Here is a 25,783-nt window from a genome sequence, read left to right as displayed (position 1 = left end):
TGTGTGTTAAAAATTAACCACCTGTTTTCTGTGTTAAAAATGAGCCACCTTTTTTGTGTGTTAAAAATGAACCACCTTTTTTCTGTGTTAAAAATTAACCACCTGTTTTTCTGTGTTTGCTTACAGTCTGCCATCCAGGCAGCTGCCAACGCCAGCATAGAGATAAAAAATGTTCTGGAGTTCTACAAGCAGTGGAAAGAGATGGGCTGATGGTCAGAAAGGCTTCGGGTTGGTGAACCTTTCTCTCCCCCTCTCGCAACGTGCAGCGTCTGAACGAAGGAAACAACAATCTGGGCGACACTTAAGACACGAAGAAGCAGCAGCAGCAGCAGCAACAGCAACAAAAATACCTACCCAAATGAATTAAAAAAAAAGAACAAAAACAAAAACAAAACAAAAATGCAAAGTGGGCACGCACACTGACACCCTCCACCTGCATCCTGAGCAGACGGCTGTACAGCTCTGATGGGCCCAGCTGCTCTGAGAGAGGCCCCTCGGAATGGCCGGGGCAGAGCTCTGCCCTTCTCCCAGTGGGCAGAGATGGGCGAGAGACAGGCAGTCCTGCATCCCCCTCCTTCCTCCCAAAGCTTGCTTGGCCAGCAGAAGCAGGCTGGTGGTTCAAAGCATGGACTTCACTTCAGCAAAACCAAACCAGCGCAGCAGGAACGGAACCCTCCGGCTTGGGGAAGAAGATGCAAAGAGTGTTTTGCTCTTGTTTGGCAATCTGGGGACAGGAAAGTGGATAGTATTTCTCTCCCCCCCACCTCCTCCTTTTGAATTAATTTTTTTTTTTTTCCAAGGGTTTTTTTTTTCCTTTTAATTTTTAGTTTTTATATATATGAATAATATTACAAAAAAAAAAAAAAAAAAGAGGAGTTCCTTTGGGGTTTTGGATACTCTTCCAACGTCAGAAAGAAAAGGAAACACTCTATTTAAAAGGGGGAAGAAGCTCTTAATATAATTTTTTTTTTTGCCTTAGAACAAGCATATTTATTTCCTTTCCCAGGCCCCCATGGAGCAGGCTCAGTGCAAAGGGATGTTGGCCTGTGAGGAGGGAGCAGCCCCACGTTGCACTCCACTCTCCCTGGGAGCTGCACGCTTCATGAGCAACACAAGCTCCACCACGCTGCTCCAGGGAGGCCACAGGACTCTGCCTCCATCCCCAGCTTCTCCCACTATGCATTAGACCTTGGAGAAAAGGAGGAATCTGGCAGAACTGCTGAAAGAGAGAGAAGAGCCGGGTGGGATTCATACACCATTAAGGCTCAAATGCTTGGCTTGAGCACTGCAACACTGGGATGGAGCAGATGTCTCCAAAGGACCCAAAGCCTCTTTTTCATTGTTTCTTTTTTCCCTTTTTTTTTTTCCCCACTAAATCTTTCAATAGGGTGTGGAGGAGGAAGGAGAATCTCAAAGCCATTATCTTCTGCTGGTTGTTCAATGCACCACTGCTGCAATGCTGTGCTAGAGATGGTGACAGAGCTGGAGCGTTTGTGTCCCCTTTTGTCACATCCCTCTGGGCTGGCAGAGGCTGTGCAGGAGCACTGAGCTCACAGACTGCTCCCTGCTTTTGGCATCCCAAACAGGAGGGCTGGTGCTACCTGCAAGGATGCTGGGAGAGCCCAGGGGAGCTGGGAGGGATCCTGCAGAGCTCCATCCTGGCAGCATCTCCCTCAGCCTGTGTCTGACACGCTGTCCCTCGGCCGGTGCTCGCATGTGAAGCTGCAGGTTGCTCCCAGGGCAGCAGGAGAGGGGCTGGGCAGTCTCCTCATGCTCCCTCTTCTTGCCTCTGTGTGCCCATGAAGAGATGTCTCCATCCACATGAACCAGCAGCAGCTATGCAAGTACAAACCACTGGAGTCTTCTATCTGTGTTCTCACATGGGCCAGCCAGAAACTGCTACAGCCAGAGAGCAAAACATGAGAAGTGGAGTCACATCCTCCACTCTGTGCAGGCTCTGAGCATGGTGTGTTGGACTGCAGGGGCAGGGTGTTCCTTGTTTTCAGGTAAAAACTAAAAATACCAGCACAAGTACCAGAGGATTCATTTCTGTTCCAGTTCCAGCTCCTTTACAGCGCAGCAGAGGGAAATGCCAACCTCCCTGGTACAGCTGGTCCATCCCTGGCTGTGAGGGACAGGGGTTTCCCTGCAGGATCTTCTCCTGGAACTCACAGTACTTTGCTTGGCTAAGCCAAGAGAAGGTCACGTGCAGGTCAGAGACTCTGGCACACCTGGGGGATTCTTGGAGATCTGAATGGGTTGTGAAGCTCCCAGTCACTCTTCCCTCCAGTGGTTTTATTTGGAGTCCTTTGTTTGTGGAGCTCATTATTTCTGTTCCATGGGGTGGAAAAACAAGAAGGGAATCTCCTTGTGGGACTGTTGTTGAGGTGAAGCCCTCCTTGTCTGGTGGGGGGCACAGAGTTGATGTGCTCTGCTTTTCCCTGCTGCTGAAGAAACCCCCCCTGATCCTGGCTGCTGAGCACAGCAGAGGGGCTGAGCTTGGAGTGTTTGTCCTGAGAGCCTCAGTGTCACCCTTGTGGCTGCTGGAGAGAAGCATTGCAGGGCTCTGGTCAAAGCAGTGAGGAGCTGGGGGCAGCCTTCAGCTTCACCCTGGGCTGAGGTTGAGCATTCCTTGGCTCCTGGCTGGACCTTGAGGGGAGAGAGAAGAGCAGTACAGGTAAAGCAGCGGCCCAGAGGGAATTCCTGTCTTGCTGCTGGCCAGTGTTTCTCTTGATGGCAAGTGTTTTCAGTTCTTGCAGCTCCCACAGCTGTGCAGGGTGGCGGCTGGGAGCCAAGGGCTGGGCAGGCTGAGGAGGAGGAGGAGGAGCTGTGTTCTGAGCCACTGAGGCCTTGGTTGGGCACAGCATCCAGTTTAAGAACAAAAGGAAATAAACTCATTTTCTGTAACCAGAGGCAGAGGAGCTGCTGTGAGCCCATGTGGCAACAACAGGGGCTGCTCACAGCTCTCTCTCAGTCACTGCTCTCCTCCTCTGAGGGGTTGGTTTAATATCCCAGGGGTTTGCACACCTGCAGGGCTGAAAGAAGCCCCTCACCATGCAATGGGCAATCCTGACTGCCCCCATGGCACCTTCCACTCTGGGCTGCATGGGGAGGGATTGTCACCTTTAAAAAGGACACCTGAAGGGTCCCTGTGCTGCCCTCTTCCTGTCCAGAGCACTGTGCTTGAGGAGCTGGTGAATGGTTTTGGATTTGCATCCCCAGTCAGAGATGGCTGGAGCTGAACACCTGGGAGGCTCCAGAGTGTGGGGGCAGCCTTGGGGAGGTGGCACTGAGTGTCCTCCAGCAGGCCTGGCCTTCTGAGGGGGCTCAGCCTATCCTCCCCTGGCCTGGGGTAAAGCAAGGCCCTGCTCCTATCCCAACGCTCAGGATGAGCTGGAGTTTCCTCCTTGCACAGCTCTGCTCTGTCCCAGGGCCCTGAGTTTCTCCCCTGGCTGCTCAGAGAGGCTCTGGGGTGGAAGCCAAGGGGTTGTTCTGTGGAAGGCTCTGTGGTGCTGCAGTGGGGGCTCCCTGAGAGCCCCCCAGCCTGTGCAAGGCAGAACTGTGAGCTGCCTCACCAGGACAGCATCAGGCAGGGTGGAGGCTGCAGGCTCTGCCCGTGGCTCCTCCTGCACCAGCTGTGAGCCAGTCCAGTAGTGCCTGCTGTGCTGGGAAGGAGAGCAAACAGACAAACCAGCTTGTGGGCTGAAAACAAGAGTTTTCATGTGTTCTGGTGTGTTTCTTGGGTTTGGTTTTTCTCTTCATTGCCACCCTGTTGAGCGGTTCGGGGTTGTTGGGGTGACCCCACGCTGGGAGGACACAGGTCTGTGGTGGCTGAGGCTGGCTGGGCTGTCCCCAAACCATGGTGGACACAGTCACTGGTGCTTGTTGGGCTTCTGCTCCATGGTTTCATGGGCTGTTCCAAGCAGCTCCTCTGCTCCCATCCTCGCTTGGCTTGAGGCCGCCCGCAACGCCTCGGATTTTGTCTCACATCTTCAATTTTGGGCTCTTTTCCTTGTGGGTGTGCAGCAGCAGCGGGCAGGGACAGGGCAGGCTGGCACAGGGCTGGTGTTGCTGGCCTTGCACTGGCACTGAGGGGATGTGGGTTGGAGGCGAGGGACAATCACCTCTCCTCAGCCCTCGTGTGGCTCACGGGCCTGCAGAGCCAGGGAGGACTGGGGGGACACGGGGCCCAGCTGGGCGAGCAGGGGCTGGGGCTCCCAGCGTTTGTCTGACCATGGTCTGAGCACAGCAACTGGCTTAATAAAATACCAGATGTTTGTACTGTGTGTCCTGTGCTCATTCCCAGCCCATCCCACCTTTGCTGAGCAGCCCAGGGGCTGAGTGCATTTTCCATCTGTAAATCCACCCAAATCTGCTTTGCTGACCAGACTTTCCAGGAAGGGAAGTGCAGGTGGGTCCTTCCTTAGCCCTGTGGTGGGAATAGCATTTCCCTTGCTGTCTCTGTGATTTGGGATGACTTCATCCTCTTGCTAGGACTCTGCTGCCACAGGAGCACCCCTGGCCTACCTCATCAGGGCCTTTGCAGCTCCACTTTTAATGGAGGAAAGGGGGTGGAGAAGTGGGAGACAGGGAAAGTGTAAATTTTTAAAATCTGTGACTTCCCAGTGTCCATTCAAGGGGCTGGGAGAGGGTGGGCTGGGGGCTTCAGGCTGCAGATTGGGCTGTGTGAGGGTCCCACCATGCCCTGGTGCCAAAGGAGAGAAAATAAATGAAAATTCCTGCCCTGAATTCATTGCTGCCAGAGCTCCCTGATCTGCTTCCCCTGGTGGGGAGCACTGAGCACTGCCGTAATTCTCTCTCCCTCTTGGCTTCTTTGGAGGCTGCCACCGGGCAGGAAGGTCAGAGGTGTTAAAAGGAAGGGAAAGGGGCTGGGGGTGAGACCTGCACCCTCTTTTGGGTGTTGTTGGGTGTCCTGCAGTGTCCCTGTCCTGCAGTGTCCCTCTCCCAACTCCCTCTGCACCCAGTCTGTGCCTCAGCTCTTCCAGTGCAAAGATTCCATGAATTCACCCCTTAAATTCCCTTCTCCAGCAGTGATTCCACGAATTTGGGGTCCCCACGGTGGACCCAGCAGTGTAAGCGTGCACGTGTCAAGGTTAATGAGTAATTAAGGTGGTTTGTGATGGAATTCCGGGGCAGGGGTGCATGGATCAGTAACCCCACACTGGGAGAAACAATTTTCAATTAAACGGGAACGATGATGGGGCAGCTCTGGGCTGGGAGCAGGACCTGGGGCTGGTAGCACCGCTCCTCCTCGGAGCCTGGGGGTCACAGGGAGGGAACCCCGGCCTCCTCAGCTGGGTGGGCTTGGGTGACACTGAGCACACCCCGAACCCTCCCAGCCACCCACACCCCAGCCTTGGGGAGGAACTGGCTCCACGTTTGCATTTATTTCTTTCCAGGGCGAACAGAAAGGGTGGGAGGGTGCAGGTGCAGAGGGGAAGGGGCTGGCGGGGGGGTTTCTGGAGCTCAGCCCCCTCCCCGAGCAGGGCTGGGCTTACACCAGCCCATAGTAGCGCCGATAGGCTTCCTGCAGCCCGATCTGATCCGCCAGCTCGTCACAGTCGGGGTTGAGCTCGCACACCTCGCGCTTGGCCTCCAGCGGGTCCGGCGGGGCTCCAGGGCCGCTGCTGGGGACAAAGGGGGCACCCAGGGGGTGTGAGGGGTCCTGGGCCGGCAAATCTCCCCCAGCCGGAGCCCGCCATGCTCACCTGCCATAGCCGAGATTGCGCTTCTGCCTCTGCACCAGCTCGGCGCTGGCGCGTCTGGAGACAAAGGCTGCGGGGACAGGGGGGTCAGGGGGGTCCCATCCCCTGTCCCTGTCCCTGTCCCCAGGGCAGTGGGGCCGCGTCACTCACCTGCGGAGCCGGGCGAGTCCTTGGTGCCGGCAGAGCCACCGGCAGCTGCGGGTGACACGGAGAGGGGTGGGCTCAGAGGGGGGGTCCGGGCTCAGAGGGGGGGTCCGGAGGGGGGGTGGGCTCAGAGGGGGTGACACGGAGGGGGGGTGGGCTCAGAGGGGGGGTCCGGAGAGGGGGGGGTGGGCTCAGAGGGGGGGTCCGGAGGGGGGGTGGGCTCAGAGGGGGTGACACGGAGGGGGGGTGGGCTCAGAGGGGGGGTCCGGAGGGGGGGGTGGGCTCAGAGGGGGGGGTCCCGAGGGGGGGGGTGGGCTCAGAGGGGGGGTCCGGAGGGGGGGTGGGCTCAGAGGGGGGGTCCGGAGAGGGGGGGGTGGGCTCAGAGGGGGGGTCCCTCTCTTCCATCCTGCTCTGCTCTGACCCCGCTCCTTTTGGAGCTCCCATCCCTCCCCGAGGCCCCCTAATCTGCTGAAGGATGTCCCGGTCCCTGTCTCCCCATTGCAGCCCCGTGCGCCCTGCCCCAAAGCTCAGCAGAGTTTCCCCAGTCCCTTTGCTCCCTCCAGAGCCCTTCCCAGGGCACAGAATCACCCCCAATATCCACAGAATCACCCTCAGGGTACAGAATCACCCCCAGTGTCCACAGAATCACCCTCAGAGTACAGAATCACCCCCAGTGTCCACAAAATCACCCTCAGTGTCCACAGAATCACCCCCAGGACACAGAATCATCCCCAGTGCCCAGAATCACCCCCAGTGGGCACAGAATCATCCCCAGTGTCCACAGAATCACCCCCATGGCACAGAATCACCCCCAGTTCCACAGAATCACCCCCAGTGCCCACAGAATCACCCCCAGTGCCCAGAATCACCCCCAGTGCCCACAGAATCACCCCCATGGCACAGAATCACCCCCAGTGCCCAGAATCAGCCCCAGTTCCACAGAATCACCGCCAGTGTCCACAGAATCACCCCCAGTGCCCAGAATCAGCCCCAGTTCCACAGAATCAGCCCCAGTTCCACAGAATCACCCCCAGTGCCCCCACCAGCCCTCACTCCCCCCTACCTCTGCGGCAGAGGCCGAGGGTGAGCAGGGCCAGGAGGGTCAGCAGGAGCAGGGACTTCATGGTGCCTCCCTGTGCTGGGCTGAGCACAGCCCTGGCTCCCTGGGTGTCTTTATAGGGTCCTGTGGCCTGGGCAAGGGGGGGGCCTGGCCTCCCCAGGGTTATTTCCAGCACATCCGCCATGGCCGGAGCTGCTGGCAGAGGTGGCAATTGTGGTTTGGGATGAACTTGGTCCCCTGTGCCCAGCCAGAGCCCACAAAGGGAGGGAGAAGCGGCCCCAGGCCAGGGGGGATTTGCTGGTGGGCCCAGCCCTGCCAGCCTGGCAGTGCCCAGTCCCCATGGGATGGGTGAGGGGGCACTGGGGGCTCCTCTCCCACTGCTGCATCCCAGAATCGTCTGCTGGGACACAGGGACACTTTCCTGCCAAAACCTCGGGGTTCCCTCCCTGTGCAGGGCCAAAGGGAAGCTGCTGGCCCAGTTTTGGGGGAGCAGCAGCTGCTGCTTTTGGGCAATGTGGCCCTGGGGGAGGGTGGGCTGTCGCAGACATCTTTCATGAAAAATCCTTTCTTAAGATTTTTCCTTGTGAGAAGTTGCAGTTTCAACAACCAAAGTAAACAATGGTTATCTGCTGCTGTGGAATGCAACAGGTAGACCTGTGATTGGTCTCCTGTGGGTTTTTGGATTTCTTGACCACTCATGGCAGAGCTGGCTCTTGCTCTGTCTGAGACACAGATCTTTGTTATTCATTCTTTTCTATTCTTAGCTTAGCTAGCTGCTGAAGAAACCTTTTCCTTTCTATTGCTTTTAGTATAGTCTTAATGTAACATATATCATAAAATAATAAATCAAGCCTTCTGATCATGGAGTCAACATTCTCATCTCTTCTTCATCCTGAAAACCCTTGTGACCACGGTCACAGTGGGCAGGTGCCCATGGCCTTGGGCTCTGCACAGCTCCTCCTGCCACGGGCAGAGGCTGCAGGGCAGAGCTCTTGAGTAACATTTCTCTTTCACATCCTGACCAGTTTTTTTTGATCCTGTAAATCCCAGCCCTGTCTTGGGAAGCGGAACTGGAGGGCAGACAGAGCTGCTGAGGCAAAGCCTTTGTCAGACAAAGCCATAAAATACAGAGTACGTGGGCCAAGAGCACAGCAGGAGCCAAGCTGGGAACAACCAGCCCCAGTTTATTGATGAGATTCCAGCACAGTGAGGGGAGGCAGAGGGGAAATGCTGCAGCCACTGTGCAGCTCTAATTGCTGACAGAGGTTGGGGTGTGGTGGAGCAGCCACGGCCCCTCCCCAGATGGGCACAGGGCAGAAACCTCGGAGCTGTGCCCTCAGAACCTCTCCCAGCCCTCAGCAGGTGCAGGGGGACTCTCCTCCCTCCCTGCCCAGCCCCAGGACAGCCTGGCCATGCTGGAGGAACACTCACAGGTGGGGCTGTGCCAGGGAGATCCCTTGGCTTCCCCAGCCCACAAACAGACGAGGCAGAACAGACAACTCTGGGTGGGGAAAACCAGCCTGGCTCCGGAAGGTTCCACAGGAAAAACACGAAAACCCTGTGCTACAAACCCACAAAGTGGAGGCAGGGCTGTTCCAACCTCTGCACGGATCCCTGGGTATCTCAGGCTGCTGGGAGGGGACCAGGGCTAGAAAATAACTTTAGAAGAGAACAGAATGAATTGGAACGAGGAACTTGGGGCAGCAGCTGCTGCCACATCTGCAAGGGCAGTGAACACAGGCAGTGAATGAACCTGCCAGCAAAGGCAGGAGCCTTGGCTGTGACCCACTTGTGGGCTCCTCAGGCCTGGGCACAGCCTGGCCTGGGGCTTAAGGCACTGCATTTTGTCTAACACACACCTAAAACAGCTACAAACCCCCAAATGTGGCTTTGGAAACTGGAATCTGGCCTGTCCCAGCACTGAGTGGAGCAGAGGAGAGCACAGACACACTTTGTGGCACTCCTCTGTCTAGCTGAGCAGGAAACAGGGAATTGCCATCCATTTCCAAAGATCCCAGTGGGGCTGTTTTTGTTTCTTTTCTTTTTTCTTTTTTTAATCAACCCATGCCAGTCCAGCAGCTGTTTCAGTCCCTCTGCAGTCTCCAGATGGGGTGATGGGGTGATTCTCAGTTTGGGTTCTGCACACACCTTGTCCCATCAGTGCTCTGGGATGATGAACAGCCTCAGCAGAGCCTGTGGGACATCACTGGGGCTCCTGGAGTGTCATGATGAGCTCTCGTTGCTCCTTAGTGATTGCCTGGAGGGAACACAACCCACAGAGCTCAGCACGATGCTTCTCCCACCCTGCCACACTCCTCAGGGTGGAATGTCCCCTGCAGGCACAGAACACCCCCTCACCTCCCCTGGGACCACCCCACACCCCACCCACTGCACAGGGAAAAGCACCTGAGACCCCCAATGTCCACAATAAAGTTGCAGCAGGACTTGGCTGCTGGGAGGTCCTGGGGAAGTGGGGGGGTTTGAAAGACATTGCAGGCCCCACTGCAGCAGGTGCTGTGAGGAGGAGGTTGGGTTGGGTTGGGTTAGGTTGGGCTGGTTTGGTTTGGGTTGAGTTGGTTTGGATTGGGTTGGGTTGGTTGGTCTGGTTTGGTTTGTTTGGTTTGGGTTGGTCTGGGTTGGTTTGATCTGGTTTGGGTTGGTTTAGATTGGGTTTGGTTTGGTCTGGTTTGGTTTGGGTTGGGTTGGTTTGGTTTGGTCTGGTTTAGATTGGGTTTGGTTTGGGTTGGTCTGGTTTGGGTTGGTTTAGATTGGTTTGGGTTGGGTTGGTTGAGATCGGGTTTGGTTTGGGTTGGTCTGGTTTGGGTTGGTTAGTTTGGTTTGTGTTGGGTTGGGTTGGTTTGGTCTGGTTTGGGTTGGGTTGGTCTGGTTTGGTTTGGTTTGGGTTGGGTTGGTTGAGATCGGGTTTGGTTCGGTTTGGTCTGGTTTGGGTTGGGTTGGGTTGGTTTAGATTGGGTTTGGTTTGTTTGGTCTGGTTTGGGTTGGGTTGGGTTGGTTTAGATTGGGTTTGGTTTGTTTGGTCTGGTTTGGGTTGGGTTGGTTTGGTTTGGTCTGGTTTAGATTGGGTTTGGTTTGGGTTGGTCTGGTTTGGGTTGGGTTGGGTTGGTTTAGATCGGGTTTGGTTTGGTCTGGTTTGGGTTGGGTTGATCTGGTTTAGATTGGGTTTGGTTTGGGTTGGTCTGGTCTGGTTTGGGTTGGGTTTGTTTGGTCTGGTTTGGGTTGGGTTGGTTAAGATCGGGTTTGGTTCGGTTTGCTCTGGTTTGGGTTTCTCTGCCGTGTTTTACCTGCCAGGCCTGCTGGCGCGCCTGGATCCTCTGCTGCAGCTCTGCAATGCTGTCCCTCCCCGTGAGCACATCCTGGGCCAGGCTGCTGCTCCTGTGCTGCCGCTCGTGCAGCGCCCGGCGCAGGTGGGAGCGGTGCCGCAGCAGGAACGGCACCAGGGCGCTGCGCACGTCCTGCGCCGGGACCCCGCTGGGCCGCCTGCAACGGAAAAACAGCAACAGAGCAACACAGAAACACAGAACACAGCACACAGCATATAGCACACAGCACACAGAACACAGCACACAGAACACAGCAACAGAGCAACAGAGCAACAGAGAACACAGCACACAGCACCCAGCACATAGCACACAGCATACAGCACACAACACACAGCAACACAGCACCCAGCAACACAGCACACAGAACACAGCACACAGCATCCAACACACAGCAACAGAGCAACAGAGCACACAACACACAGCAACAGAGCAACACAGAACACAGCACACAGCACACAGCATATAGCACACAGCATACAGCACACAACACACAGCAACAGAGCACACAACACACAGAACACAGCACACAGAACACAGCACCCAGCATATAGCACACAGCATACAGCACACAACACACAGCACCCAGCAACACAGCACACAGAACACAGCACACAGCATCCAACACACAGCAACAGAGCAACAGAGCACACAACACACAGAACACAGCACCCAACACACAGCAACACAGCACCCAGCATATAGCACACAGCAACAGAGCAACACAGAACACAGCACATGGCACCCAGCACACAACACACAGCACCCAGAACACAGCACACAACACACAGCACCCAGCAACACAGCACACAACACACAGCAACACAGCACCCAGAACACAGCACACAACACACAGCAACACAGCACCCAGAACACAGCACACAACACACAGCAACACAGCACCCAGAACACAGCACACAACACACAGCAACACAGCACCCAGAACACAGCACACAACACACAGCAACACAGCACCCAGCATATAGCACACAACACACAGCACACAGCACCCAGCACACAGCACCCAGAACACACAGCACACAGCACACAGAACACAGCACCACAGCACCCAGCACACACAGCACCCAGCATCCACAGCACACAGCACCCAGAACACAGCACACAGCACCCAGCACCCAGCCTGCCCTGGGAATCAGCATCACAGGGGCTGGGACAGCTGCAAAATCAGGCCTCAGAGACAGCACAAGTGTCATCAGAGCTCAGCAGTAGCCATGAGATTGGTCAGCAGGAAAGTTACGTGAGAAGGAGGAAGTAAGGATGAGAAGAATGGTCTGGGTATTAACATGTCGCAGGCATCTTTTATGAAAAATCCTTTCTTGAGGATTTTTCCTCCTGAGAAGCTGGGAGGCCTCAGGAACAAAATGTAACCAATGGTTATCTGCTGCTGTGGAATGCAACAGGTGCATCTGGGATTGGGCTCATGTGGTTGTTTCTAATTAATGGCCAATCACAGTCAGCTGGCTCAGACAGAGAGCCCGAGCCACAAGCCTTTGTTATCATTCCTTTTTTTTCTATTCTTAGCCTGCCTTCTGATGAAATCCTTTCTTCTATTCTTTTAGTATAGTTTTAATGTAATATATATCATAAAATAATAAATCAAGCCTTCTGAAACATGGAGTCAGATCCTCGTCTCTTCCCTCATCCTCAGACCCCTGTGAACACTGCCACATTAACAGACCATTGCACCTGTACTTTTGTAAACCTGGGAGGCTCCAGAGTGTGGGAGCAGCCTTGGGGAGGTGGCACTGAGTGTCCTGCAGCAGGCCTGGCCTTCTGAGGGGGCTCAGCATATCCTCCCCTGGCCTGGGGTAAAGCAAGGCCCTGCTCCTATCCCAACAATCAGGATGAGCTGGAGTTTCCTCCTTGAACAGATCTGCTCTAAGGGCCAGAGCAGATTCACAAGGATCTTCTACTTGTCTAGAATAGCTCCCTAAGCTAAAGAAAAGTACATCTAGCAAGATATTAGGAAGTTCTAAGCTTAATAATGGAGCTGTGTGCATTGTGTTTTAAGGCTTACAAGCAGGTACTGTATTTGAAATAAGCAAACGTTGTTCAACCAAAGGTGCTTATAGTGGTTGGATAGAACTACTGTCAATGTGCTTTTGCTTTGTGTGATTGGTCAAAAAACTTTGAAAGTGAGTTGTAACATTGAGTTCTTTGTCTGCTGCCTGGGACGTGAGCTGCTGGCATTTCCCACTGTGATAATCATGTAATGAGACTGATGCTGGAAAATAAAACAGCTCAGGCAGCAGTCCCGTCCCATTTGTGATTTGTACACAAACCCTGGCCACAGATACTGCCCAGCACTGGTCCCACACAGCTGCTGAGCTGCTGCCAGCTGGGATCAGCTCTGTGGCTCCCACAGTTTCCTCTGGCACAGGGAACCCAGCACAGCCAGAGCCCCACTGGAGGGCACAGGGAGCTCTTCCCCAAGCCTGGCCCTAAGTGGGTGCTTGGAACAGGCAGGATGTCCTCACCCCCTCAGCACAGACACACAAAATTTTGTGTTTCTGGTCACAATCCCCAGCCTCTCCAGTGTCTGCTGAGGCCCTGAGCCAGGGACACAAAGGGCACACAGGGGGACTCTGCTGTTGGACAGGTGCTGTGCCCAAATCCCATCAGCCCTCGGGATTGTCCCCCCAGCTCAGTGGCACTGACCTCCCTGCACTAAGGAAATGAGTGGAAATGGATCCTGGACCCAGAGAAGCACAGATTAAAGTGATTTCTGTGTGTTTTAGGCCCAGTGACACTGCTGTAAAGATACAGCACCTTTCAGACCCTTCCTTGCAGCACGAGGCCAGCAGGACACCCAAACACAGCCCAGGAAGTGCCCGGTGCCCTTGGGGGAGCAGCACCCCCACCCCTGGCCCTCCATACCACGCTGGCTCCTCCCGGTCCTTCGCCTCCTCCACGATCTTATCCAGCAAACTGAAGAGTGCCTCCAGATTCCCTTCATCTTTCACCTCCTGGATCTCCTCCTGTGGAGGAAGGGACACGAGGTGAACAAACACAGGCACCACTCTGCTTGTGAGCCTTTGCTGCTCATGGAATCAGGGAATTGTTTGGGTTCAAAGGGACCTTAAAAAGCACATCTCGTTCCACCTTCCACTATCCCAGCTTGCTCCAAACCCTGTCCAACCTGGCCTTAAATTCTGGGCACCTGTGCCAGGGCCTCCCCACCCTCACAGGGAAGAATTCCTTCCCAAAATCCCATCTAACCCTGCCCTCTGGCAGGGGGAAGCCATTCCCCTTGTCCTGTCACTGCATCCCTTATCCAAAGTGTTTCTGGCTTTGTCCTGGATGAAAAGCTGGAGTCCTGGATGATGAACACCCTGGGAATCACAATTCCTGGGGGTATTTAACAGATGTGTGGATGTGGCACTCAGGGACATGGTTTAGGGGTGGCCTTGGCAGTGCTGGGGAAATGCCTGGACTCCAAAGTCCCAGTGGTGTTTTCCTGAACAATCCTACACATTTTTCTAGGGAATGCAGAACTCTGGAGAGCAGCCTCAACTTTCTGCTTTACATTTAGGAAATATATTTGCTGCCCTTAATATCAACCTGTTCAGCACTTTTCCACTGGGCTTTGAACCCCCTTTTGGACACTCCAAACCCCTCTGCAGCCCCTCAGACCCCCGGGTGGCTCCCCTGCTCACCTTTATGGATGTCTGGAGCTGGGAGATGAACTGATCGTAGATGCTCCTGGTCAGCTGCGGCTGCAGCTTGTAGAAGCAGCGGTAGCAGCTGACAAACCTCTGGTAGCTGCAAGGAGGGCAGGATCAGGACCGGAGCCAGGTTAGCACTGGGGTCACGGCACGGCTGGGACTGGGGTCATGGTGGGGTCGGGTCAGGGCCAGGCTCAGAACCGGGTCCGGTGGTGTTACCGGGGATCCGGTGAGCCCAGGATCACAGCACGGCTGGGACGGAGTCAGGGCCATGTTCAGAGCCGGGTCCGGGGCTGCTCCCGGGGCTCCGGTGGGCTCAGAGTCATGGCAGGGTTGGGGCCGGGGGCACGGTGGGGCCGGGTCGAGTCAGGCCCAGAGCCGGATCCGGGGCTGTTCCCGGGGGTCCGGTGGGCTCAGGGTCAGGGCCAGGCTCAGAGCCGGCTGCTCCCGGGGCTCCGGTGTGCCCAGGGTCACGGCACGGTTGGCACCGGGCTCAGGGCTCCCTCCCCGCCCCGCAAGACCCCGCTCCCGCCTCACCTCCCCGCGGCCACCAGTTTCTCCAGGAACGCGTCCACCACGGTGCTGAACACCTGGGCGCGCCCCGGGGCCGCCGTCGGTTCCGGGCCGTCCCCGCCATCGGCCCCGCCGTCCTCAGCCCCGCCCGCGCCGCCATCGCCGCCCGCCGCCGCCATGGCCCGGCGCGCGCCGCCGCCGCTGCCGCCCATTGGCCGGGGCGCCGGGCCCCGCCCACAACGGCCGCCAGCGCGGGAACGGAGCGCGGAAAGCGCGCGGGAAAAACGCGCGGGAATGGAGCGCGGGAAGCGCGCGGGAACGGAGCGCGAGAAGGGCGCGGCCGCTCCCGGTCCGAACCAAACCGCGACAAAAACACCGCGGTCAGAAACTGCCGCCTCCCGGAGCGGGGCTGTACCCGGTCCGAACCAAACCACGACAAAAACACCGCGGTCAGAAACTGCCGCCTCCCGGAGCGGGGCTGCGCCCGGCCCCGAAGCGAAGCAGCGTGACCAAACCGTCCTTCTCTTCCCAGTGCTCGCCCTGCCCCCCAGCGACTTTGAGTGAAATAAAACGATCAAGCCTGAAGAGTTCAAGGAGAAAAGAAACAAAGTTCAGCTCGGTTAGAGAATAAAAAAAGCGACATTTCCCATGGAACAGGCAAGCAGGAGCCAGCCCGCGGCTCTGGGTCACAGCTGCTTGCAGGCGTTCCGCGTGCTCCAGCCGGTTCTCGCTCAGCCGCTGAGCTCTCAGGCAGCTCACGTCCCTCTCCTAGTCCAAAGGCTAAGGGTGAAACCCTTCCTGTGGCACGACAAAAAGCAGCAGCCTCCCCACGCATGGAGAGTCATGTGCTTTTAAACGCAGGCACCAAACTGAAGGTCTCTCAAGTTTTATTAGTTGTCAAGAACGTTGCTGGTTACGAGAGGAACATTAAGTTTGACAGTGTCTCCCCACACTGGTGCTGCCGCCCCTCTGTTCTGCACACTGCACCTGGCAGAGGTGGATCGTTTTTGTTCCTGTTAATATCAGTGTTAACATCCTGCTGCTTTGTGGTTTGGGGTGCTGTTGTTCTGCTTTTGAGAGCAGAATCTATTATTAGAGCAAGAGCCGACTGGTGTCAACCTTTAAACAACAAACAGGTGAGTGGAGCCGGTGCAGAAGGTGCTGCTCCGACAACTCCACCAGCGGCTCCAGCATCCAGTGCCTTTCTGAGCACTGCAGGAACCAAAACTGGGATGAAGAGGGCTCTCACCCACAGCCCCATCACAGCACTGCACCTTAGAATCAAGCCCTGCCCTTAGCAGAGAAGCCTCTCCCACCTCAGCAGCAGCTTCAGCACTCTCCATCTCCAGCCGGGCAGGAACAACACTGGGGTGAAGGGCAGAGCCACACTTGGTGAATCCCCTCGGAAAGAGACAGCAAAGTGGAGCCCAGCAACAGCCATGGGTCAGCAGGATCAACACCTCAACCAAAATTCCTGGTTATGGCAGAAGGGGAATGGAGGTGGTGCACTCTGTTGTGTGGAGGTGCACCCCAAACCCCCCCAGGTAAGCACCACGTGTGGGCTGGCAGCATGAAAGGCAAATCTCAACCACCAAGAGCAGCAGAGTGCAGTCAAACAACCCCCTCCCTCCCCTCCCCAAAAAGCAGCCTCTGGTTTCATCCCCCTGAAGTTTTCACCTGGTAAAATACACAGACCATAGCTCAGGCTTCTGATCCAGCAATTGTGCAAAACATTATCCTTGCCCTTCCCAAACTGGAAGAGCAGAATTTAAACTGATGAAGTGAACCATCACTTCTTATTCAATATAAACATGCCTGTCAGGTTTGAACTGGATCAAAAGCCAGCACAAGGTTTTTCCTTCCCCACGTCCCATCTAATTGTAGCTCAAAGCCCATTCAGTTCTCAACCAGCTGCTGGCAGCACCACGATCAAACACTTCCAAGCTGCATTTCTGGGCTTAAACTAACTAAGGTGGGAAGTGGCCACAGCCACTCTGAACATGCAGGATTGACACACTGAACGAGGCCACAGGACAACCATTCAGTACTCCAGAAATCAGAATAAGCTTCCCTAAAATAATAATAAAAAAATTAAATTACAACAGATTAAAAACACAGGTTAGGTGTCAAAACTGCCATCAGCTAATTCCAAACAGCCAGCTCAGCTTCCCCACTTGCTATCAGCCAGCTTGCTGTTTGGAGGATGAGAGACAGGGAACATTTTCCAAGAATATACAAAACAAGTATGTAGATCTATTCAAAACGCAGGAAATCAGGTCTGAAGTGGTTCCAGGTTACTCTTTGTCTCACATCTTCTAGAAATAAAAGCAGGTAATTGGAGAAAGTCACTTGTCTATTTTCTGCTTCCAGCTTCCCACAGCACAAACTGCCACTAGAGACATCCCAGCAGAGGGTCCTGCTGCAGGCTGTGAGACTCCTTGGAAGTTTGGCAAAGATGAAAATAATTTAAAGAGAATAAACTGGCTTTTTGCTTAAGCCAGTAAGTCTTTAATTAAAAAAAAAAAAAAAAAAAAGGAATTACTAACTTGCCAGGATGCATTCACACACCTGGAATGGACTGTTCCAGGCAAAGAGCACTGCCAAAGGTCACAGTTGAAGCAAAACCAGCAGCAGACCATTGCATGACACTCAGATCTAAAGAGGTGAAGTGCAGCTGCTTTTGCAACTGCCTTGTGCTGTGAAAGCAGCCAGAGACCAAGGCGCAGCAGCTGCGTCGCATCCCAGGCTCTCCCCTGCAAGAGTCCAAACTCAGAGAGTTCACAGGAAGGTTCTTCCTTCCCCCAGCTGCCTCTACCAGTGCCTTGAGTCCACCAGCTCTGGGCGCAGGCTCAGCTTCTTCAGCGTTTCATAGCCCACCACGATGACGATGGTGGAAGGAGTGGCCGAAATGATGCGGGCAGAGAGGCCTTTAGTCAGCCCCCAGGGACCTTCCTCTGCAATGAGCTGTTTGAAGGTGAGAATGATGGAGCTCTTGCCTTCCACCTGCAATGCCAGAACAAACATTGACAGAGCTGCCAGGCTCCATGCTGAGCTGCTCTGGGGCTCTGCTGCAGCTGAACACTCTGGAGACAACAGATCAGCCTTGATCTGGTCTCCAGAAGTCCCTGAGGAGGGCAGCAAAAAAAGCACCAAGTCCTAAGAAGGCAGCAGGAAGCACCTCTCCCTTTCTGAAGGGAAAGCCTGTCTGAGCAGGCCAGGCTGGCACTGCCAGCCCGGGCTCCTCTTGCTAATGCTGAGGGCTGATTAAGCAGCTGCTTCCCAGGATGAAAGGCCCAGGGAGAGAAGGGAAATAGCTCATCTGAAACCACAGAGATGAGAGAGCCCAGGCTGAACCCCACCCTGCTGTGTGCCAAACAGGCTGAGCTCTTACCTGGACCCGAGCCCTCACCACATCCATGGGGTTGGTGAGAGTGGAGGCTGTGGCAGCTGCAAGGGGCCCCGAAATCGCCTGCAGAAGGAGGTGGGGACAGTCTTTAGGAGTCAAACTCGAAAGCTGTTCTGGGAACAGGAGAGAGAGGAAAGTTTCAGACTTTCAGTTTATAACTTCCTTAACTCCACCCACTAAACTCCAGCTGATTTGCAGCCTGCCAGCTCCTCTTGCAGAATCTCCAAGTGGTGCTTCCTAACCAACCAGAAAGCTGGCACAGCACAGGGAGCAGGACTCATCACACTGCTGGCTCCAGGACACTCCCCATGCTTTGTGCCACAGCCTCCCAGGCCTGTGGGGCAAACTGGACACAATCAGCTTCCACACCCCCAAAAGAGGGCATGAAAATAGCCACCCTCTTTAGAAGGTGGAGGAAGCCTTGAGACAAGGCTCCACTGGAAGGTGTCTGCAGAGATTTGTACAGAAAGCTGTCACTACTGGGCACACTGTCCAGGAGATAGCCTGGTGTAGTGCTGATCCCACATCTCCTGACTCTGCTCCTGCTGCCATGGCCAACAGGATTTGAATCTCCCACACTTGGATTGGCTGAAGTTGGACAGATGAGTGTTCTGCAGCCCCATTTTTTGGACAATGAGGAAGCCTGGCTGGCAGGAGGGACGGAAGCAGCTCTGTTTGAGACTTTGAACACTGACTGGAATCAGGGCCAGCAGCGTCCTTTGAACCCAAGGAGGGTTCAGTGACCCCAGCTGCTGCTGCTGCAGGGACAGAGCACTGGGAAATGCAGCCAGAGCAGATTCATTGACTGCTGGGGTTTATGTTTCCCAGCATCTCAATTTCTACTGAGAAGACAGGAAAAGAGCAAACACCTGAAAGCTGAGAGCTTTGGTTTCTCCATATCAACTGCCTTTTCTTACATGCTCTCATTTGAGCCCTTTGGGCATGAAAATCTTACAGTTAGTACACTGGGTTTTGGTCTTATGAACAGTTGACAGGGAGACTGATGGGAACACTCCCACAAAGCACAGACCAACGTGCCAAGCTGCCCCTGCCATTTAAATGCAGCCTGGATGCAGAACCAATGCTTCCTCTAGCTACCAGAACTCTGGAAAGCACACAGGACCTTTGAGACATCTGGGTTTTGAAGAATCCTCCAAGATGTACTTTAGGCCCAGCACAGCAAAACCCAAACTGCTCATTACCACCACCTTTTGTCAGAAATTAGGTAACCAGATGCCTAAAGACCATGTGCAAAGCTGCAGGGCAGAAATCTAAAGGATCATCAGAGGTGGAAATAAACCTCAGCTGGCCAATACCTTTAGCCTTTGGAAACAAGGAGTGCAAGAACTGAGCTAGGGAGAAAGAACTTCCTACTGAGTGCAGTTTTCCATCACAAGACTCAGTGCCAATTTTGAAGTTGCCAAAACTGAAGCAACACCTGACAGAAATCCAGGGGAGATTCAGCCCTTGTCTCTGCCTGTTGTTTGGCTTTGCCATGAGAATTGTGGCTCTAAAAGTCCCTTTGCCATCTATGAGATTGCTGAGTTCACCTGAACTGAAAGATGAACTATACTTACATGATGGCTCCAAAACTCTGCCTTCCTCACTCCTGTGGAGAAGGCACTACTTGGGATTAGTGGGAGAGAAAGTTAAAGCAGATGCATAAAGCCCCACTTGCTTGGAGCCATCCAGTTTGCAGTCCTATAGCACCCAGACCCCTTGCTCTGCATTGAAACACTGCTGCTCTGTTAAATTCCCACCCAACACCTGCAGAATTCCCAGATGCAGCTCCTTAGTTCAGGGCAGATTCTGCTCCCACCCCCAGAGAGAAAGCAAATCCCGCTGAATCCACAGTGCCAAGAGTCCATCCAAGGGGCTCCTGGGATAAGATACATTTCCAGCCTCCTTTCACTTACCAGCATAGAAGTGGTAGAAGGGCCACCAGACCGCACTGTTGGGAATATAAGTGAGCAGCGAGGCCACATAACCCCGGTAGAAACCTCTCAAACCGTCAGCCTTGAAAATCTGTACAATGATATCCTTGGTTTGGCCAAAGACCAGCAGACGTTTGCCATCTTGGTTCTGCACCTTGAACCTGCCCATGCTTTCCCCTTTCCTCTGCATCATGAGGTGCTGGGAGACGACATCGATGGGCACTGTGATGCTCTGGGCCACCAGGGAGGCCGAGCCTCCGGCCACCAGGGATTTGACGGCGTTGTTGTTGTTGTAGCGCGAGACGTATTTGCGCGTCAGCTCGTAGGTGGTGACGTAGCACTGCCCTGAGATCAGCGTGAAGGTGTTCACCAGGAAGCCTCGGTACAGCCCCGCCGTCCCTTCTGTCCGCAGGATTTTCACAAAGGCATCGAAGGTGCCGTTGTAGAGGCTCTTGCCCTTCTGGACCTGCAGCCGCGTCCGGATGAGCGTGAAGGGGTAAACGCTCACCCGGATCATCATGGTCATGCAAATGCCAAACACGTAGAATTTCCTTTTGTCCAGGTGCTCCCACTCGATGATGGGGATGTTGCGTTTGTCCTCCATGGCTCCCCTGGGGTCAGGCAGGACAGGTCCAGGTCTCCCTCAAAGGTACAGAGCAGATCCAGGCCCAGCTTTCCAGCCTTGAGCAAGCAGACTGCAAGTGCTGGCACCTGAAATGAGAGACCCCTTGGGTAGAGGACAAAGCCCCACTCTCTACAACCTCCCACATCACCTCAACCTTGGCTGGCTCTCCTCGAGCACACAGCTGTAGCCATGATATTTTCTGAAAAATCCTTTCCTTAGGATTTTTCCTCCTGAGAAGCTGAGAGGCCTCAGGAACAAAATGGAAACAATGGTTATCTGCTGCTGTGGAATGCAACAGGTGCATCTGAGATTGGTATTAATGGCCTGTCACAGCCCAGCTGGCTCAGACTCTCTGTCAGACACAGACCTTTATTATTTATTCCTTTTTTTTTCTATTCTTAGCCAGCCTTCTGATGAAATCCTTTCTTCTATTCTTTTAGTATAGTTTAAATATAATATATATCATGAAATAATAAATCAAGCCTTCTGGAACATGGAGTCAGATCCTCATCTCTTCCCTCATCCTCGGACGCCTGTGAACACGGTCACACACAGCAAGCCTTGCACAGCACAGAGCATGTGCCTGATGGTGACACCTTCAGATGTCACTTTCTGTAACCTCCAGAGGCAGGGCCCTACCATGTGCCTGATGGTGACACCTTCAGATGTCACTGTGGCTGTTTTCTGAGCTCCAGCAGCAGCTCTCAGCACAGCCCAGGCTGCTCTGGGGAAAAGCAAAGCTCCCGTGCTCTCAGAAGCAGATGAGCACCACTCCAGCAGCACACACACCTTTTGATGGGCACACAAGATCAGGGATGGCCAACCAAAGCAGCTTCTCCCCAGTCATTCCAGGTCTGTCATGCTCCCAGGTGTCAGGACATCACTTTTCAGTTCCAGGATCTGTACAAAGAAGAAAGTCACAAGTCCTTTTGTGTTCCCTGCAATGAATTAGACCCATTTCTTTGGCCACTTCCATTCTTATCTTCCTAAAGCTGGAGGGCGATGAGAAGAAAAGAACAACAATGGGAAAACAAGGCAAGACAACCATGTAGAGTCTCCACATTGATGACCAGGATCCTGAAAAGAAAGGGTTAAATCACAGCCCAGGATCTCTCTGTGGAGCTGCTTGTCAGCTACATGAGCAAAGTTCACCCTCCCTTCCAACACTCCACTGCTGCTCCTGGTCTGATAACCCCCCTTCCACTGCTGGCTGTGGAATGGGGAGGATGAGGAGGGAGGGGCTGGTTCAGCCTCCCCCAGCCCCAATTGCTGCAGCTCATCACCAGGTCCCAGCAGGCTCCTGGTACTTTCAGCTGCTGTAATTAGTAAATTAACTTGCTGCACGATTAACCAAGCTTGGGCTAAGGGAACCTACACACAGGGCCAGGCAGCAGGAGAAGCACAGCTCAGAGAATTACCCAAAACAACATGGACCAGTTCACTGCCAGTAAGGACTTACTTTCACATCAAATTTAAAAAAAAAAAATGGGGTGTTTGGGTGGCTGAACTTTTGGGAAAGGCTTGACTGCAGCTGGATCATAACCTGTATTCCAGGCACTGGCAGTGTGTGCCCAGGCAGGAGCTGAAGTGCTGGAGAGCAGAGCCAGAGCAAGGAACAGGAACAAAGGAGCCAAAACCTCAATCTGAAAACAGATTCAGCAAGTGAGAACTCAAAGGGATGGGCAGCCAGCACCACACACTGATCTGGGGGCATTCACATCACCAAGCCACAAGATCAGTGCCTAAAGGAGCTCCAAGGGACAGGGACTTGGGACAAGGGGACAGGACAGGACAGGGGGAATGGCTTCCCTCCGAGCAAGAGCAGGGTTAGGTGGGATATTGGGGAGGAATTGTTCTCTGGGAGGGTGGGCACAGAGAAGCTGTGGCTGCCCCATCCCTGGCAGTGTCCAAGGCCAGGCTGGACAGGGCTTGGAGCAAACCTGGATAGTGGAAGGTGTCCTGCCCATGGCAGGGGGTGGGATGAGAGGAGCTTTAAGGTCCTTCCAACCCAAACCAGTCTGGGATTCTTAGGGAAATGTTGAAACACTTCAAAATTGATGAAGAACTCACACAGGCCAGAGACATTCTGTTAGAAACACAGTAACAAAACAACTGGAAGTTGTTTACCTCTGGCACAGAGAAGAAATTGCAGTTATGAAATTAAGGCAGATCAGAGGTGGGTGTGCCATAAAGTGACCATTTCATTGCCCATTGGCCAACAGAATATTTGCTGAACAGGAGCAAACAGCATTACAGACTACCACAGCTCCTGCAGGTGGACAGGGGAGTTAAAAACACCCAAAATCCCACCTTTTCACCATTGTAAAGAGAGCTACACTTCATCCTGCCAGCCAAGGCACAACAAACACCCCAGCCTGGATTGCTTTAGTTACAATTACAGCCCGACTGGGTTTGCCAATGTTGACATGATTTGACACACAAAGCTTCCTGCACAGGAATTATCTGTGCATAGCACCTATGAAAACACAACTTGGTTCTTGTTAAGAGTCCCACTAGCTTAATGTTTCAATTAAAAAATTAAAATAGATTCTAGCCAATATGATTCCCTAGTGAAGCCTGAGGGTTTAGTCCATACTCCAAATTCCTCTGCCACCCAGAGATGGAATTGAGCTCCCCACAAAAGAAAGGGAAGGGCTGCCTGCAAAAAACATTCTCATCACTGTAATATGGAAAACAAAACAACAACAATAATAATAAGCCCTTGATCTTTATTTAGTTTTATGTGCTCTAGTGCTTTGGGTTCAGAATTTCAGCCACAACTCCTTGAGGAAACAGCTGTACTTTCTTTGGACTCCCACCAATAACTCCTCTCATTCAGGATCTGAATTAGACAAAGTCACTTTAACCCCTTGCTCTGAGGCACTCAAAGTCCCCTCCTGTGTGGAAGAAGGAAGGGATCCTGGCAGCTCCAGGGATGACCAGCATGGCTGCAATTCTTTCTTTGCCAACACAAAAAAGCATTTCTTTTGCTCAGAGCATTTTAATCTTCCAGAAATCTGGACCATGGCCTTGCTCAGGGATCCCGTCACACTCATTAAGATTTGATAATCTTTCAAGTAATTTTAGGGAGACTGATATAAAAGTAATCCAGCTCCATCTCCTAAGAATTGACCTGCCCTCCAAAACAAGGTACAAGCACACAACACCTCACACATCCTTAAACTCTGGAGCAGCTTCTGTGCCAAAACCACCCCTCAGTGGTTCCTTCCCACCATGCACAAAACAGCATTTCTTGAACTTCTGCCTGGAAATCCAAGCAGGGGGTACCAAGCAGGGCATCCCTGCTCTCTCATCTGGGCACAGCCTCAGTCTCCCACACACAAAATTCAGTATAAACCCCCCCAGTTCATGTTCTTTAATGCCACCCTGGCAGTCTGGTCCCCAAACTGCTCGTTGCTGCAGCTGGAGCTCAAGATACTTCTCTGGCAAACACAGACAGGGCTTTGTGTGCCCCGGGCAGGGATGTGCCCTGCCCAGCATGCTAATGCCTCAGCACCAGCCTGGGAACCATCTGCAGCCAGCCCGAGGCTGCCTGGCACCTCCAAGGGCACAGAATCACACAACAGGCCGAGCTGGACAGGGCCCAGCAGGGGCCAGCTCCGGAATGAATGGATCGTTTGGGGATGGAGCCCTGACCTTGGGGTTATCAGCACCACATCAGCTCATGGAGCTGGGCTGAGGCACCACATCCAGCTCAGCACATCCAGCTCACTGAGCTGAGCTCAGGCACCACATCCAGCTCATGGAGCTGAGCTCAGGCACCACATCCAGCTCATGGAGCTGAGCTCAGGCACCACATCCAGCTCATGGAGCTGAACTAAGGCACCACATCCAGCTCATGGAGCTGAGCTCAGGCCCCACATCCAGCTCATGGAGCTGAGCTCAGGCACCACATCCAGCTCACCAGATCCAACTCATGGAGCTGAGCTGAGACACCACATCCAGCTCACCAGATCCAGCTCATGGAGCTGAGCTAAGGCCCCACATCCAGCTCACTGAGCTCAGCTGAGACACCACATCCAGCTCACCGAGCTGAGCCAAGGCACCACATCCAGCTCACCACATCCAGCTCACCACATCCAGCTCACCACATCCAGCTCACCACATCCAGCTCACCACATCCAGCTCAACGAGCTAAATCCGCTCCTCACACTCACCCCGCGGTGGGAGGGGATCCAACCCCTCCAGGGAGGCAGTCCTGGCTCTCACCCCAGCCCCGCTGACAGCCGCAGCTCCCGGCACAGCTGTGGCTCTGTAAGCGATGTGGCAGCGGCGCTCTGGGGACAGCACTGCCTTCCCCAGCACCCCCGCGCCGGGGCACGAGCCCCCCGATCCCACCCCCGGGTGAAACGCCCGCCTCCGATCCCCGGCCACAGGAGCTCGGCCGAGCTCTGGGGCAGAGAACAGCGGCACAGCTCGGTCCGGGAGCTGCTCAAGGTCACTGCGTGGCCGGACGCGTCCCCAGCCCCGCGGCTCGGTGTCCCCGCTGTCCCCAAGCCGCCGTATCCCCTACAGCTCTGGGGGGCTCCGGCCGCTTCCCCACCCATCCCGGGGAGGGCTTCGGCCTCTGCCCTGGGGAGGGTCCTGGACCCTCCAGCTCCTCTGCCCGCGCCCATTCAAGCCCTGTCCCGCCCGCCCCGGGGGTCTCACCGAGGGGGCTCCGGGCCCTTCCCCGCCCGCCCGGGACCCTCCGGGCCTCTCTCCCGGGGTCTTCCAAGGCCAAAGGGTCTCACACCAACCCCCTCCCCGCTTTACGTGGGCCCCCCGTCCGCCGCCCCTCTCCTCCACCTGCCGCCCTCCCGTCCAGCCGCGCCGCCTCCACACCTGCCCAGACCCCGCTCGGCAGCCGCCGCCCGCACCGGCGCCGCACCGGGCCGGGCCACCACCGTCAGGCCCTGCCGCACCGCGGCTGGCCCGGTCCAGGCCTCATCCCGGCCTGGCCCCGGCCCTGGTCCCGGTCCCGGCAGCCGCTCACCTGACGGCGGCGGGAGGGAGCCCCGAGGAGCCCCCGGCCGGGCCGGCCCCGCCGCCCCATGGCCGCTCCCCGGCCGGAAGTGACCGGCGGCGTCAGCACCGGAGAACTGCCGCCATCTTAGGAGCGGGCAGAGGTCGCACCGGAAGTGTCCACGCGCTTCCGGCCCGCAGTAAAGAGGGCGGCCGGGCCTTAAAGGGACCGCGCCGAATTACGGCTCTTAAAGGGCCAGCGGCTGGAGGGGGAAACAGCACGGGGGCACCCACAGGAAGGAGTGATGGGTGTGAGAGAGCTGTCCCCCCTCCCCGCTCTCCCTGCCCCTCGCTGCATGTGCACGCTGCACAGGAGCACAGGTCCC

At 54.9% G+C, this 25,783-nt stretch overlaps 4 protein-coding genes across 7 annotated transcripts in view; 1 reads left to right on the top strand and 3 right to left on the bottom strand.

Moving 5' to 3' along the window:
• The window catches only part of SMG5 (SMG5 nonsense mediated mRNA decay factor), a 28,455-nt gene extending 24,174 nt beyond the window's left edge, over nt 1-4,281 (top strand). Inside the window, exon 22 of the mRNA XM_054651178.2 lies at nt 127-4,281. Within this exon, the coding sequence (XP_054507153.2) occupies nt 127-210 (84 nt within the window). The 3' untranslated portion in view covers nt 211-4,281. The remainder of the gene's footprint in view (nt 1-126) is intronic.
• A 1,107-nt stretch (nt 4,282-5,388) lies between these two features.
• BGLAP (bone gamma-carboxyglutamate protein) lies at nt 5,389-7,114 on the bottom strand. Of its 2 annotated transcripts, none has more exons than XM_054651130.2 (4): nt 6,934-7,114; nt 5,877-5,921; nt 5,730-5,796; nt 5,389-5,648 (listed from the first exon to the last, which is right to left on the bottom strand). In XM_054651130.2, the coding sequence occupies exons 1-4, from the start codon at nt 7,112-7,114 to the stop codon at nt 5,516-5,518; spliced, it is 426 nt and encodes a 141-aa protein (XP_054507105.2). In that variant the 3' UTR covers nt 5,389-5,515. The 2 variants fall into 2 exon arrangements, with proteins under 2 accessions (XP_054507105.2, XP_054507106.2); XM_054651131.2 differs by having other exon boundaries at nt 5,389-5,645.
• On the bottom strand, nt 6,999-15,192 carry PMF1 (polyamine modulated factor 1). Of its 2 annotated transcripts, XR_013185687.1 has the most exons (6): nt 14,492-15,192; nt 13,946-14,051; nt 13,167-13,267; nt 10,233-10,428; nt 9,079-9,187; nt 6,999-7,122 (listed from the first exon to the last, which is right to left on the bottom strand). XR_013185687.1 is itself a non-coding variant. In XM_054651129.2 (5 exons), exons 1-5 carry the CDS (start codon nt 14,677-14,679, stop codon nt 9,134-9,136), a joined length of 645 nt encoding a protein of 214 aa, XP_054507104.2. In that variant the 5' UTR covers nt 14,680-15,192; the 3' UTR covers nt 8,095-9,133. The 2 variants fall into 2 exon arrangements, 1 of the variants encoding a protein (XP_054507104.2); XM_054651129.2 differs by lacking the exon at nt 6,999-7,122 and having other exon boundaries at nt 8,095-9,187.
• Nucleotides 15,193-15,337: 145 nt separating this feature from the next.
• On the bottom strand, nt 15,338-25,587 carry SLC25A44 (solute carrier family 25 member 44). Of its 2 annotated transcripts, none has more exons than XM_054651125.2 (5): nt 25,429-25,587; nt 21,222-21,332; nt 19,790-20,518; nt 17,859-17,986; nt 15,338-17,470 (listed from the first exon to the last, which is right to left on the bottom strand). In XM_054651125.2, the coding sequence occupies exons 3-5, from the start codon at nt 20,409-20,411 to the stop codon at nt 17,279-17,281; spliced, it is 942 nt and encodes a 313-aa protein (XP_054507100.1). In that variant the 5' UTR covers nt 20,412-20,518; nt 21,222-21,332; nt 25,429-25,587; the 3' UTR covers nt 15,338-17,278. The 2 variants fall into 2 exon arrangements, with proteins under 2 accessions (XP_054507100.1, XP_054507102.1); XM_054651127.2 differs by lacking the exon at nt 25,429-25,587 and adding an exon at nt 25,278-25,406.
• Nucleotides 25,588-25,783: the final 196 nt, after the last annotated feature.

Source organism: Agelaius phoeniceus, chromosome 31 (assembly GCF_051311805.1).
Source record: "Agelaius phoeniceus isolate bAgePho1 chromosome 31, bAgePho1.hap1, whole genome shotgun sequence".
In the NCBI taxonomy this organism is placed as follows: domain Eukaryota; kingdom Metazoa; phylum Chordata; class Aves; order Passeriformes; family Icteridae; genus Agelaius; species Agelaius phoeniceus.
Note: the sequence above shows the minus strand (reverse complement) of the source record. Positions and strands in the feature narration are given on the sequence as shown.